The 14,313-nt window shown below is 52.1% G+C and overlaps 1 protein-coding gene across 3 annotated transcripts in view; it reads left to right on the forward strand.

Annotated features, from left to right (window-relative positions):
• The window catches only part of LOC111152771 (RHO family interacting cell polarization regulator 1), a 9,267-nt gene extending 5,041 nt beyond the window's left edge, over positions 1-4,226 (forward strand). For all 3 annotated transcript variants that reach the window (XM_022511399.1, XM_022511398.1, XM_022511397.1), the window contains 10 exons: positions 213-676; positions 751-872; positions 1,763-1,895; positions 2,154-2,289; positions 2,392-2,553; positions 2,822-2,980; positions 3,114-3,310; positions 3,400-3,483; positions 3,600-3,690; positions 3,835-4,226. In XM_022511399.1, coding sequence (XP_022367107.1) covers positions 213-676; positions 751-872; positions 1,763-1,895; positions 2,154-2,289; positions 2,392-2,553; positions 2,822-2,980; positions 3,114-3,310; positions 3,400-3,483; positions 3,600-3,690; positions 3,835-3,932 — 1,646 coding nt within the window. In that variant the 3' untranslated portion in view covers positions 3,933-4,226. The remainder of the gene's footprint in view (positions 1-212; positions 677-750; positions 873-1,762; positions 1,896-2,153; positions 2,290-2,391; positions 2,554-2,821; positions 2,981-3,113; positions 3,311-3,399; positions 3,484-3,599; positions 3,691-3,834) is intronic.
• The last annotated feature ends 10,087 nt before the right edge of the window (positions 4,227-14,313 follow it).

Raw genomic sequence — 14,313 nt, forward strand, 5'->3', positions numbered from 1 at the left:
CACTACAAGCCCCACCCATGCCACTGCAAGTCCCGCCCACACTACTGCAAGTCCCGCCCATACTACCACAAGCTCATCAAAAACCATCACAAGCCCTCCCCATACTGCTACATCCCCTACTCACAAAACCAGAATGTCAATTCACACCACTGCAAGTCCTGTCCCCAAAGCTAAGGGCCCAGTCCAGACCACCAGGAGCCCCACCCATCCTGTCACAACCCACAGCTCTTCCAGTTCTCCAGAGGATGCCATGCTTCCCAGCCCCTCTGCAAACACAGACCCTACCCTCCCAGGCATCCACACCCTGACCTGCAGCTACCCAGCCTCTGCTCCTTGCACTCAGGCAGACCCCATAGACCCCAGCCTCTCCTACCCAAGTCCTGCCTGTTCCAGTTGGGAACCCCTCACAAGTCACTCCCCAGACGCCCCAGGGAAGCCCATTCTTCAGAGCCCAAGCCCACCTCCTTCACCTCTAGCCCCTGTGCCCCAGCATTTAGACCTTAGCCTAGCCATGGCCACCCGGGCCCCAGTTCCAGGGGCAGCTGGAGGGGCTGGGGATAGGAGGCTGGAAGAGGCCCTGGGGGCCCTGATGGCTGCCCTGGATGACTACCGTGGCCAGTTCCCTGAGCTGCAGGGCCTGGAGCAGGAGGTGACCCGGCTGGAGAGTCTGCTCATGGTGAGGCGGGCCAGGCGGGCCGGGGAGGGCAGCCCGGCGGTGGGCGGTGGCACTAACTCTCTCCACAACCCCAGCAGAGACAAGGCCTGACTCGCAGCCGGGCCTCCAGCCTGAGTATCACTGTGGAACATGCCCTGGAGAGCTTCAGCTTCCTCAATGAGGATGAAGATGAAGACATGGATGGTCCTGGAGACAGGTGAGAGAGGCCAGATGAGGGGGAAGAGGGAAGGTGAGCGCCAGGTGAGGGAGAAAGGCCAGAAAGGGGAACAGGTGAGGTGGGCCCAGGTGGAGCACACAAGGAGAGCAGCAAGACTGGGGGTGGGTGGGGGGGGGGCAGGAGAGGGTGCACCTGCCAACAGGGACATCTGTATTCATCCCACCCCCCCACCCTGTGTAGTCCTCATGTGTCCTTGATGTCTGTTTCTAACCCCATCTGTGTCCCCAGAGCTTCTGACCTCCCTCCTCCCGGTCCCTGCAATGTGTGCCTCTCCCGTGGGGCCCCGTCAGCTCCCGATCCTCCAGCTCCACCTCTTTCCCCTGGCATCACCTTGGATCTACCCTCTGAACAAGCCCTTTCAGTGCCTGCCTATGCATCCTGGGTCCCCCAGCATCAACCCCCTCTGTTTCAACCCAGGCTTCCCCAGAGAACCCAGCCCCGTGGCTCCCTGTCCCAGAGGGGCCTTTGCCAAATCCCGGCTGAGGGTTGTGCCCAGCCCCGCCTCCCTCTGCTGCTGCCCGGGTTAGGATGCCGTGCCCTGCATGCTTTGGGCCATAACTCCTTGCAGTCCACATTGTGTAGACCATCCCGCCTGCACTCCTACTCCTACCTGTCCCAGCCCCAGAGGTCCCGGCGGTTGTAGCTGAAGGTGGCAACAGGCAGACAGACCCTGGAGATCCCCGCTATCACCTGCTGGTCCTAGTCCCTTCCTCCTTCCAGAAGTCCTCCACAAACTTACCCATTGTCTCTGTTGTCTGTGCACATCGTCTGTTCTTCCATTGTGGGGATAGGGTGACCTTAATAAAAATACACTGGTGACCACATGGTGACGTTTGCTCCTGGGGTGGTTGACCCCATTTTTCTCTCAGGCCCCCAAACAGCCTGGAGCCTGGGGCTGAGGACAGCCTCGACTTACCCAGTGCCCGCCCCCTCAGCACAGAGTGTCCAGCTCTGGACGCTGCCTTGGTCCAGCACCTGTACCACTGCAGCCGCCTCCTGCTGGTGAGGCTAGTGGTATTCCCCATACCTTCCTTTTGTAGCCCCTTATCCCAGGGAGCCCCGCACTTCAATCCTGGCCTGCCATGCTTCCTCTGACTTACACTCCCCACTGCCCCAGGGCCCTAGCATTAGGCTCTGGTTGAGCCTCCCATACTCTGGCTACCCCCACCTCTCCATGCATGCTGGGACTTGTAGTCCCTGGGCTCCACCCTCCCCAGTCCTGTCCTGAGGTCTTAGTTGCCTGGCACCCCTATTCTCCAGAAACTGGGCACCTTTGGGCCCCTGCGCTGCCAGGAGGCATGGGCCCTGGAGCGGCTGCTGAGGGAGGCCAGAGTGCTGGAGGCTGTGTGCGAGCTTAGCAGGCGATGGGAAATCCCTGCCACCTCTGCCCAGGAAGGTAAAAAAGGCCCTGTCGGCCCGGAAGCTCCTCCCTTACCCAGCTCCCTCTTCATGCCATCCGCCTGCTCGGTTGCTGATGCTCGTCTGCACCTCCTCACAGTGGTGCAGTTCTCAGCCTCCCGGCCCGGCTTCCTGGCCTTCTGGGACCGGTGCACAGAGGGACTCAGCCCCTTCATCTGCCCTGTGGAGCGAGTCCTTCTCACCTTCTGCGATCAGTACAGTGCCCGTCTCTCCCTGCGCCAGCTGGGCCTAGCTGAGGCTGGTGAGTGGCCTGCCTCCCTGCTCTCTCTGCCCTCCCTTCTCAGATCCCCAGTGGTGGGACCTTGGGAAAAGCCAGGTCAAGCCCACACAGACCTGCTGAGCTGAGCACTGGGAAGAACTAGCGAAGGCTGTTTCCTTTGCACAGAAGGACGCAGAGGGGTAGAGTTTGGACAGGGGACCCCTGGACCTGAACCTGGGACGGGAGCATTCTTCCCTATAAGGGCCTGGGTCTATCCCAACCTTAAGGCCTGCGGCACTGCCTCCCACAGTGTGTGTCAAGTTCCTGGAGGATGCCCTAGGGCAGAAGCTGCCCAGGAGGCCCCAGCCAGGCCCTGGAGAGCAGTTCACCGTCTTCCAGTTCTGGAGTTACGTTGAAGCCTTGGAGAGCCCTTCCATGGAGGCCTATGTGACTGAAACCGCTGAGGAGGGTGAGGCAGAGGCTCTCCTCACAAAAGTGGCCTGACCCTGTGGGTGGGTCTGAAGGTTTGGGTGGGAGCAGGAGTGCACAAGAGACCCCACCCCAGGAGGCTCCACCTTGTCCCGCCCCTCCCTTTCTTGCAGTATTACTGGTGCAGAATTTGAACTCGGATGACCAAGCTGTTGTTTTGAAGGCCCTGAGGCTGGCGCCCGAGGGGCGGCTGCGAAGGGATGGGCTTCGGGCCCTCAGCTCGCTGCTGGTCCATGGCAACAATAAAGTCATGGCTGCTGTCAGCACCCAGCTCCGGAGCCTATCCCTGGGCCCTGTCTTTCGGGAACGGGTGAGAGGCAGGCAGGCCTTCCCTGAAGCAAAGGTTGGGGTCCCAGGCTCCCATTGTCTGGCTAAGTCTGCCCTCCCACCCTTACCCAGGCCCTACTATGCTTCCTGGACCAGCTGGAGGATGAGGATGTACAGACGAGGGTGGCTGGCTGCCTGGCCCTGGGCTGCATCAAGGTAACCCCTGCCAGCCCATACCCCGCTTCACACCCCTCGCAGCTCCCTCAACCCTGGGCCCTGGGCCTTTCCCGCCTGCTCCCCTGGGTCCACCTCGATGTTCTTTCCCCCGGTAGGCTCCTGAGGGCATTGAGCCCCTCGTGTACCTGTGCCAAACGGACACAGAAGCCGTGAGGGAGGCTGCTCGGCAGAGCCTGCAACAGTGTGGTGAGGCTAGGAGATGGGAGATACGGGGGTCAAGTCAAGTTTGGGAACATTTTGGCTGCTGGGAGTTGGCATGAGGTGGAGTCAGGGATGGGAGGGCAGAGGTGGGGCTAGGATCACTCCTGAGCCCATCCTTACCTGTTTCAGGGGAAGAGGGGCAGTCTGCCCATCGACGGCTGGAGGAGTCCCTGGACGCCCTGCCCCGCATCTTTGGACCTGGCAGCATGGCCAGCACGGCATTCTGAGTTCCTTACCCACTGGCTCCCTGTGCCCCTTCCCCTCACTTTCAGGGCTTAGCAGGCACTGGCAGGGAGGGTGAGGGCTGGCTCCAGACACCTCTCCCCCACAGATTCCCATCCATGAAAATCTAATATATTCTTCCATCGCTCTTGGGTTGGTAGAGTCAGTGCCTGCAGTCCAGTGCCTCCCAGCCTCGGCTCAGCACACTCGCCACAAAATCAGTGTCCCACCACACCCCCTGGTTTTATATTTTATTTACAGAGTTTTACAGAAAATAAAAAAGCAAAATGCCTTTCCTACATGGCCTGGCCTGGTGTGCTTCTGACCCTCTGCTGTAGCACCCTCTGGCCATGGCCCTTCCTGACACTAGCGTGTCTGCGCTCGCAACTGTGGCAATGACTTCTGCTTTGGCCCTGGAAATTCAGGTAGAAGAGAGCCTAGAGGCTGGAACTGGGGTTGGAAAGGAGAGCAGAGGAAGAGGGCTGTAGGGTGTTGGCGGTGGAGGCCCCAGTCTGGAGACTGGGGGTGCCTGGAAGCTATGGGCCCAGGCGGGAGCCAAACTGTGGGGTTGGCCTAGGGAGAGCCCAGAGGTGCTAGTCCTGGGAATGACTCCCTAGCTGCCCTAGCTGTGAGCTCCAGGCGGCCTGGAGGCAGAGGAGGCCCCAGCAAAAAGCGTGTCGAGACCTGGAGCTTCTGGCCAGAAGGGGGCAGCAGAACCCCGTCAGGGAATGCCAGGCTTCTGGGTCTAGCCTCCGTCAGCCTCAGCAGCTTCCTACCAAGGTGGCTGAGCTGAGAGCGAAGAGCTCCTTGAGGCCTGGATAGGAAGAAAAAGGAGATCCTCGCAGAGGGAAAGAGCTAGAGCCTGGGAGCCAGGAAATGCAGATAGCTGCCCCTGTGACCCTAAACAGCGAGTGTTTTCTCTCCCCAAGCTGCGTTCCCTCTCTATAATAACAAACCTGACTGAACCCTGAGCTCCCACCCCTGACATGGCCAGACCGCTGCTTCAGGAAGCAGGGCTCCAGTGGGAGGGCTCACCTCTTCCCAGAGCTGCCTGGCACGTGAATGTGTTAACCCCAGAAGGTTAAGAATTCTATGGGGGTGGGAGGGCCGGGATGGGATTTCTGGGCGGCAGGCCTGTTCCAAAGAGGGCCTGAGGGAGGCCCACACCCAAGGCTGGACAAACAGGCTCTCTACCCTTCCCCTCTCCCTCCGGAGCTTTCACTGTTGTCCAGGGGCAAGGAAAACGGGCCCTCCTTACTCCCTGAGCCCACTCTGGTGTCTCAGTGCCTGGGGTGTCAGCACAGCAGTGGGACACGCTGGGGAAAATGTGTGCGCCCGCACTCACGGGGAGCCAATGAGGTGCCAACAACCCCTTGGGGGGATATGGGGCGGGTGACCCCAATGCCTAGGGAGCCCTGCTCCCCAGTGTTTTAGAGCTGTGTGTGAGGAGGTTTGGCTGGGCCTTTAACCACCTGCTGGGGAAGCCAAGCTGAGCAGAAAAAACGGCCAACAGGAAGGCGCACAGGAAACACCTGTGTGGGGATGCAGGTGGCTCATTCCAGAAGAGTTGGGGGCTGGGATGGGGGTGGGGGCAGGCAGACAGACTTCGACACATTGGCACAGCCCTGTGCTCTCGGTAACTGTTAAGGGTGGCATGGAGGGGATGGGGGATGGTGAGTAGCTCGGCTTTTTGGGTGGTTGGCTAGGGTGGAGGGGATGGAGAAAACAAGTGATGGGGACCAAACCAGCACCCAAAGTTGGCTACAGCTTGGGGCTGACCCCAGGGGCCCCTGCAGGAAGGTTGTAGTCCCAGAACCACCCCAAGAAGCCCCTTAGACATTGGGCCCCACAAGAGGCCCACTGGTAGGGAAGGACTGTCCACTTGGATTCAGAGCATGCATAGCCTATGCAGTGGGGAAAGAGGAAGTGAACACTGGCTGACCAGGTCCTGGGAAAGTGCAGACAGGGGTGACTGGGCCATCACCAGCTCACAGCTCAATCCACAGGAGAGGACAGGGCCTGGGCAAGAAGTAGAGGATGGAAAAATACCCCAACCTGAGGTTAAATGGGGCTGCCACCAAAAGTCCGAGTGGCCTGTTTTCCAGTGCTGAAAAGGGATAGGGCCCCTCTCTGTCCTCTACAAGGAGAGTGCTAAGACCAGAGCCTCGTACTCAGCTTTAGCTGAGAGTGGGTGTGAGGGTCAGGAGCCAGAATGAGGACACCGTGAATAGCCAGGGACAGGTGAAGTATAGTCGAGGCCAAGGCAACAAGAGCCTAAGTCCTTTGCCACGTCAAGCCTACCTAGTTTAGGATTATGCAGATCAACCCCAGAAGAGCCCCTCTCGCCAATGCCTTGAGGTCAGGCTGAATGGTCTCCTACCTCTAGGCTCATTTCTATGAGATAGTGGAGGGTAGGGAGAGCCCATCTCCCTTCTGGTACCCTCCCCTCCCCAAAACACACACAGCCTCACAAGTGCTTCCCACAGGATACTCCCCCCACCTCCTACCCTGCTGTCACACAGGTTTAGGGAGGCACTCGTTCCTGCTGCCCCAGGTGATGGGAGTGGGCACTGGTGACACCATCAAGAGTCAAAGGTACTAGGGCAGAGGAAGCCTATGCCCAGCAGTCCTGTGAGGCCTGTGCCAGCCTCTGTGAGGGGGCAGAGGAAGTGTGATACTCTGAGGAGTGCCCTGGCAATCAAGGCCATCAAGGCCACAACCATGCCTTCGCCATCATCACTGGGACTCTCTCCGGACAAAATGTAAGTGTGCTTTGCAACGAAGGGACCAGGCTACGGTAGTCCAGGACGCAGTTTATTGTATTGGTGGTCACTGGGGCCTCTCGTTTCTCCTACCCTTTCCTTGTCTAATCTTACCTTTTCTCCTGTCTCCTACTCTTCTTCCTCATGTTTTCAAAGTTGTAGAGAACCAAAAACAGAAGAAAGAAAAAAAGGCATGTTTGTGAAGGCAAAGAAGCAGATGGGTTGGCACGGGGGAAGAGGACTGCTTCTTTGTCTCACCCACAGAGTGGGGGTGCCTTCCTCGTGTGTTTCTGTGCAAGGTGCGTGGGTACAATTTGCTGAACCCTATAGGCATATGACATGCTCCCTCCCCCTCCCCCAACCCCACCCACAGGTGGCTCTGGAGTATCCTAGGGCTTGGCTGTCAGACCCACATCTTCTGGGCCTGGGTAATACGGAAGAGTGAGGGACTCCAGGGCCTATGTAAACAGCTATGGAAAAACAGTCTATCATTGAGAAAATAAGACTGTCACTGGCCTGCAAGAGAGGGGCCTCTGTTTTCAGAAGGTTGCAATGTAGCGGTAGCCACATTTGAGTTTGAGGTCAATGGTCAAGTTCTCGCTTGTCTGTGAATATTCCCAGGGCATATGGACTCCCAGTAAATGCTGACTTTAGGGGCGCCTGGGTGGCTCAGTAGGTTAAGCATCTGCCTTCGGCTCAAGTCATGATCCCGGGGTCCTGGGATCGAGCCTGGGGCTCCCTGCTCAGCAAGGAGTCTGCTTCTCCCTCTGCCCCTCCCCCTGCTCATGCTCCCTTTCCCTCTCTTTCTCTCTCTCTCAAATAAATAAATACAAATCTTTTTTTTTAAAAAATGCTGACTTAGAGCCACTGAGTAAGTAGCTGAAGTGCTATGGCTAACATGCACGTTTTCGCTACATCCTCTGAATGTCCTTACAGCATTCTCTGCCACCTCCTCCTCAAGCATCCTCGTACAAACGTCACTCCGCGGGGTTCCATTCTCAGCCCTTTCCAGTTCTCCCTTGAAACACATTCTCTGAACCACCTCATCTCTTTCTCCGGCCCCCATCTGTATGCATCTCTAGGCTGAGGCTGTACGCCGGTGATTCACAGGGCTCTCTCCTCACTCCCGTATCCAGCTGCTGACTGGACACCTCTTTGGAATGCAGCCAAGATGTTTCCAGCTCAGCGTGCCCAAATTCACACTCAGTGTCTCAAAACCTGTTTCTGCTCCAGGTCTCTTGAGGTTACCAACTCCCCAGCCACACAGTGTCCTCATCCTTGACTCTTTCCTCTGTCCTCTCACCCCTGCCACCATAATTGTCTCAAGTAAATGCCCTAAATATTTCTAAATTCTGTCCACTCCCTTGTATCACCATGGGCACCACTCAGATCTGGGACATGGTGACCTCTCACTGAGACATTAAAACTGTCCCCTCACAGGTTTCCTGCCTCTGGTCTTACCCTTCTTCCATCTATTCTCCGTGGTTCATCAGACCGATTTCTAAAACCCACCACATAGGCTTTCTTATCTCCTAGGGAAAAGTCCAGGCGCCTCCAGCTGGGCACAAAGCCAGCCTCACTTACGCCTCCTAACTTCTTCTTCTTATTTTTTTTTTAAAGAGTTATTTATTTATTCATTTGACAGACAGAGATCACAAGTAGGCAGAGAGGCAGGCAGAGAGTGAGAGGGAAGCAGCCTCCCCGCTGAGCAGAGAGCCCGATGCGGGGCTCGAGCCCAGGACCCTGAGATCAGGACCTGAGCTGAAGGCAGAGGCTTTAACCCACTGAGCCACCCAACGCCTCCTAATTTCTTGGTCCGCCCTAGAGCCTTACTGAACCTCCTGCAGGGCTTGCTTGCCCCTCGTGGTACACGCTTCCCACCTCATCTGGCCTTGTCAGTGCCTGTTTGCCTGAATAGGCTTCAACCTAGACATCACAGACTTCTTCGGGAGCTTGCTCCTCCCCTACACTCCCGTCAGAGCACCCTGCACTTCCCCTGGTCTAGTACTAATCAGACCCCACTGCAAGTGCTTATTTATTTTCTATCCTCCACTATGTATATATATTAGTGTAAGCATTTGCTGACTATTCTACCTAAGTAACAGGCACCACCCAAAACATTTCGAGTATCAAAGTACCACATTTAATGCAGAGGTGCTGGGTGGTTCAGCCTCTGCCTTCAGCCCAGGTCATGATTCCAGGGTCCTGGGATCGAGTCCCACATCGGGCTCCTTGATCAGTGAGGAGCCTGATTCTCCCTCTGCCTGCCACTATCCATGACTGTGTTCTCTCTCACACACAAATAAGTAAAATCTATAAAAAGGAAAAAAAAAAAGAAAAAAAACACCTCCACGAGGGCCCAGAGGGAGTCGTTAGAAATGAGGCTGAAGAGGGGCACCTGGCTGGCTCAGTCAGTGGAGCGTGCAACTCTTGATCTCGGGGTTGTGAGTTCGAGCCCCATGTTGGGTGTAGAGGTTACTTAAAAATAAAATCTTAAAAAATGAGGCTGAAGAGGTGAGCAGGGGCTTGTCACAGCGCCTTGTGGAGTGGCTGTAGGGCTTGGAATTTACCCCCAGGGAACTGGAGACCCATATGTGGGCTTGAAGCAGGAGAATTTTGTGATCACATTTAGTCTTTGGAAAGGTCATTCTAGCAGTTGTGTGGAGAGTGGAGGCAGGAAGCAGTGGGGCATCTGAAGGCATAGTTAGGAGAAGTGATAGCAGCCTGGGCCGGATAGAGGCAGTGGGGATGGAGAGGCTAGTGAAGAGATGTTCCAAAGCAGAATGGAAAAACGGTTTGGTGATGATAGGATGTGGGAGGTGAGAAAGTGAAGCCCAAGTTTCTGGTCTGGTGATGGCTGGATGGTGATATCGCTCACTAAAAAGAGAGAGCCCTTATAACGGAAGCGGGTTGGGAGGCGAGTAACAAGGCAGGTAAGGTGACTTGGGAGTTTTCTAGGAGGAAGTAACCAGAAAGAAGCTGAAAATATAGATCTGGGGCAAGAAGAGAAGGGTGTGGGCTGGAGACAGAAACTTGAGAATCATCCTTGCTTTACTGTTAAGTCTTATGTGACTACTGTGATGTTCAGTGATCCATCTGTTCCCCCCACAGCTGCAGTCAGACCTTATACTTGCCCCTCCATCCTTGACTTCCAGCTACTAACGCTCATGAAGTTTAGTCTGGCCTCTACAGGCTAAGACAAAATATAAAGCACTTGAGGGCTAGGGACGGCATCTCTCTCCAGTATTACCCAGCATGGGCATTGATCTGTATCTCAAGCAGTTACTCAGAACATACTTTAGATTAAAAATTCATCAGTCTAAACACTTCTGCTATTTGCCTTCCAAATGCCTGAAACTTCCACCATTAAAGCCCTTCCTTTGAGTTAAGGCAGTAAGTGTCCAACTTTTTAGGGGCAGAAACCATGTCCTCCTCTAAACAAATCCCATAACATTTGGGGATGTGGGAGAGCATGGGAGGAGCAGAGAGGCACAGAGCCTGCCTGACTTCCTTTCCCCTACCTCTTATCCTTCCAAGGCACACTCTGAGCTAAAGCATCATCTCTAGAGGATCCCTATAAGACTGGAAATGTTATCTGACTGTGAGGACCTCTGAGCAGCCACTGAAAGAACTGGAAGACAGGGGGTGGGGCTGGAAGATCTAATCACTCATTCTGGTTTTTCCAACAAGTTACTGGATGGCTGAGCAAGTCACATCATTTCCTGAGTTTAGGACAAAACTGTGTCTGGCTCTTCAAACAGAGCTGTGAACATCAATTGAAAGGGCAGATATGAAGATATTTTGCAAAATGAAAGACATACAGATGATGGATGCCTGGGTGACTCAGTTGGTTGAGCATCTGCCTTTGGCTCTGGTTATGATCCCCGGGTCCTGTGTCCTGGGACTCATCTGCATTGAGCTCCTTGCTCAGCAGGGAGTCTGCTTCTCCCTCTGCCTCTGCCCCATCCCCCTGCTTGTACTCGTGCACGCTCTCTCTCTCTCATATAAATAAATCTTAAAAAAAAAAAAATCTACAGATGAGATGGATTATTAAAAGGTGATCGGGGCACCTGGGTGGCTCAGTGGGTTAAAGCCTCTGCCTTCAGCTCAGGTCATGATCTCAGGGTCCTGGGATCGAGCGCTGCATCGGGCTCTCTGCTCAGTGGGGAGCCTGCTTCCTCCTCTCTCTCTCTGCCTCTCTGCCTACTGTGATCTCTATCTGTCAAATAAATAAATAAAATCTTAAAAAAAAAAAAGGTGATCAATGCATGCCTGAAAAATGCAGGTAAGAGCACAGAAAACAAACATCCCCAGTGTGGGATGTAGGCTAGGTAAAGTCCTTTAGATTCTAGAAAGCAGTAATTTGAACTAAGAGATAAAAAATAAACATGGCTTTTTACAGGGGTCTGAAGAAAGTAGATATCAGTAAAGAAAAAAATCCTTGTGGTCTGGGTAGGAGATATGAAGTGGCAGGTCTTTAAAGTGTTAGGACAAAGGGTTGCCCTTGACACTAAAACTTTCCAAACATCTTATAAGGTTTAGTATCCAAAACAAAACAAAAAAAAGTTTAGTGTGACTACTTTGCACCCTAGTCCAATGGTGTAGAATGATTTGCTATCCCTCAACATTCTTGTGCCCTTTTACACTCCTGATGATGGCTTTTCACCTTACATGCCTTTGCCTTGCTTGTTAGTGCCTGCTGACCCTCTACCACCCAGCTGAAATGAGATACTCCTAGAGAATGATTGACTCTCCTTTATCTATGAATTCATTTCTTCTTGTTATAACCATTATTGCAATAATTGTTTTTTGTTTTATTTTGTTTTGGTGTGGTTGCGTGTTTTTTTGTTTTGTTTTTAACCAGTCTGAGAAGTTAAACTTTGAGTTCAAGGACAGGAAACACATTTTGAGTCCTTTTACATCTCCAGGGCCTAGAACAGCAGGTACTCAATAAATGTTTGCTAAATTGGAATTATATCTCACATAATAGATACAGACACAACACGGGTATTCAGGTGTAACTTTAGGTCTTACCCCAAGTGAGCAAGAAGATTCCTGCCCATTTTTACTTAGAAAATCAACACCTCTCCTCCATTGTTGATTTTCTTGCTTAAAAAAAGTTTAAACACACACACATAAATGATCATAATAATTGCTGACTTTACATGGGTCAATGGGGGAACCAAGAAAGATCTTGTAAATAGAATTGTTTCCTGAGAATTACAGCACAAAGTATACCTTTCCAAGAAAGAATGGCTCTTGGGGCACCTGGGTGGCTCAGTGGGTTAAGCCTCTGCCTTCAGCTGGGGTCATGATCTCAGGGTCCTAGTACTGAGCCCCGTATCAGGCTCTCTGCTCAGAGAGAAGCCTGCTTCACCCTCTCTCTCTCTCTGCCTGCCTTTCTGCCTACTTGTGATATCTCTCTCTCTCTCTCTCTCTCTCTCTCTGTTAAATAAATAAATAAATAAAATCTTAAAAAAAAAAAAAAAAGAAAGAAAGAAAGAATGGCTCTCAAGCCAAGGAAAGCCTAGTCAGTAACTGATTCTGTTAATGACTCTAGAAAGACTGTGTCCACCAGAAGGATGATTTGGGAGTGAAGGTAGGTGACAAGAAGCATAAAAATAAAAGAATAATTACATTTTTGTAAGATTATAAAATCAGTAAATTACATTTTTTGTAAGATTACTGGTGTCTAGAATTATGCCAAGAACCTTACTTGCATTTTCTTGTTTAATCCTGTGCGAAGTACAATTATCATCCTATCTTACAGTGAAGAAATCTACAGTTGTTACAATTCATCCAAGATCACACAACCAATAAAGAGCCAAGATTAAGACTCAAATCCTGGACAGTCTGACTCTAGCATCCAGAGAGGGTGAGAGTAAACATTTACGTTATATAATTTATACTAATCTAATTAACTGCTCACCAAGCTTTCTAGTAATTTGGCTTCCCAGGAGGCTCTTCTGTAGGGAAAGAACATGCCTTGTGCCAGCCCCAGGACACTGGCCCACTTGCCAGTTAGTAAAGCAGCACTCTGCTTATCCACCAAGCTCCTGTGAACCTGACAAGTCCCTAAGGAAGAAATACACTCTTAGGATACAGATTGCATTTCTTGTCCTGCCTGTGAGGCTGAGCACCAGATCCTGGAACGTGGTGACTTCACTAATGCCATGTAGTAAGCCTACAGCCCCAGCTGATAATGCCCTGAACTCCTGCGGCCTACAAACCTTAGAATTCACATCAAGAATTCTTCCTTAGGGGCGCCTGGGTGGCTCAGTGGGTTAAAACCTCTGCCTTCGGCTCAGGTCATGATCCCAGGGTCCTGGGATGAAGCCCCGCATCGGGCTCTCTGCTCAGCGGGGAGCCTGCTTCCTCCTTTCTCTCTGCCTGCCTCTCTGCCTGCTTGTGATCTCTGTCAAATAAAAAAATAAAATCTTAAAAAAAAAAGAATTCTTCCTTAAATCACAGAGTGGTTTTAAATCACCACAGTTCTCATTGGTGAGGTAGTCTGGAGTAGTACTGCAGGGAACAACTCTGTCCTTATTTTCATCATCCCAGTGGTTTCACAGGCTCTCGTGATCATATTGCTTTTCATGCTCAGCTTGTTTCTGTCCAGGCTGAAACATCCTATCCTTTGGTCTTGCCTCTCCATTTCTTGGTCTTGGAGTCAATTCCATGAAGTAGGACATATCCCTGTTTCCTACAAGGAGAAGAAAACACTTCCTCTTGTCCCTTTCTAGTGATCCTCAGCATTTCCTCAACCCTGGGTCAGAATAGTACCTAGGATCTTTTTCTTCAGAAAGCAGGCTCCAAGGCCACTTGGACTCCACTCTTGGCTTCTAACTGATGCCTCAGAGGTCATACGAATTGATAGTTCTTTTTTTTTTTTTTTTAAAGATTTATTCATTAGAGAGCAAGCGAGCTAGCATACATGAGTGGCAGAGAATCTTCAACCAGACTTTCCACTGAGTGCTGAGCAGAGAGCCCCATGCAGGCTTGATCTCACGACCCACGAGATCACCACCTAAGCAGAAACTGAGTCAGACGCCCAACAGACTGAGCCACCCAGGTGCCCCTAAAGATTTTATTTTCAAGTAATCTCTACACCCAATGTGGGGCTCCAGCTTAGAACCCTGAGATTGAGAGTTGCATGTGCTACTGACTGAGCCAACCAGGTGCCCGTGATATAATTATTATAAATATAGTTGTCTCAGGCTGCTATAACAAAGTGACCACTGACTGGGTGACTTATAAACAGATTTATTGCTCACAGTTCTGGAGGTTGGGTAGTCCAAGATCAAGGTACCAACATGGCTGCATTCTGATGAAGGCCCTCTTCTTGGTTCATAGCCGTTGCCTTCTGGCTGTGTCCTTAACATGGTGGAAGGGACCAGGGATATCCATGCAGCCTCTTTTATAAGGCACTTATCCAATTTGTGAGGGTTCCACCCTCATCACTTAGGTACCTCCTAAAGGCTCCACCTACTAATATCATCACATTGAGCATTAGGATTTCAAATATGAATTTTGAGAGGGACACAAATATTCAGGCCATGGCAGCTGTAAATATCATTGTAAATATAGTTTAAGTTTTTTCCATCTAAATACACTGACTTATATT

Source organism: Enhydra lutris, unplaced genomic scaffold (assembly GCF_002288905.1).
Source record: "Enhydra lutris kenyoni isolate GAN:26980312 unplaced genomic scaffold, ASM228890v2 scaffoldscaffold30, whole genome shotgun sequence".
Lineage (NCBI taxonomy): Eukaryota > Metazoa > Chordata > Mammalia > Carnivora > Mustelidae > Enhydra > Enhydra lutris.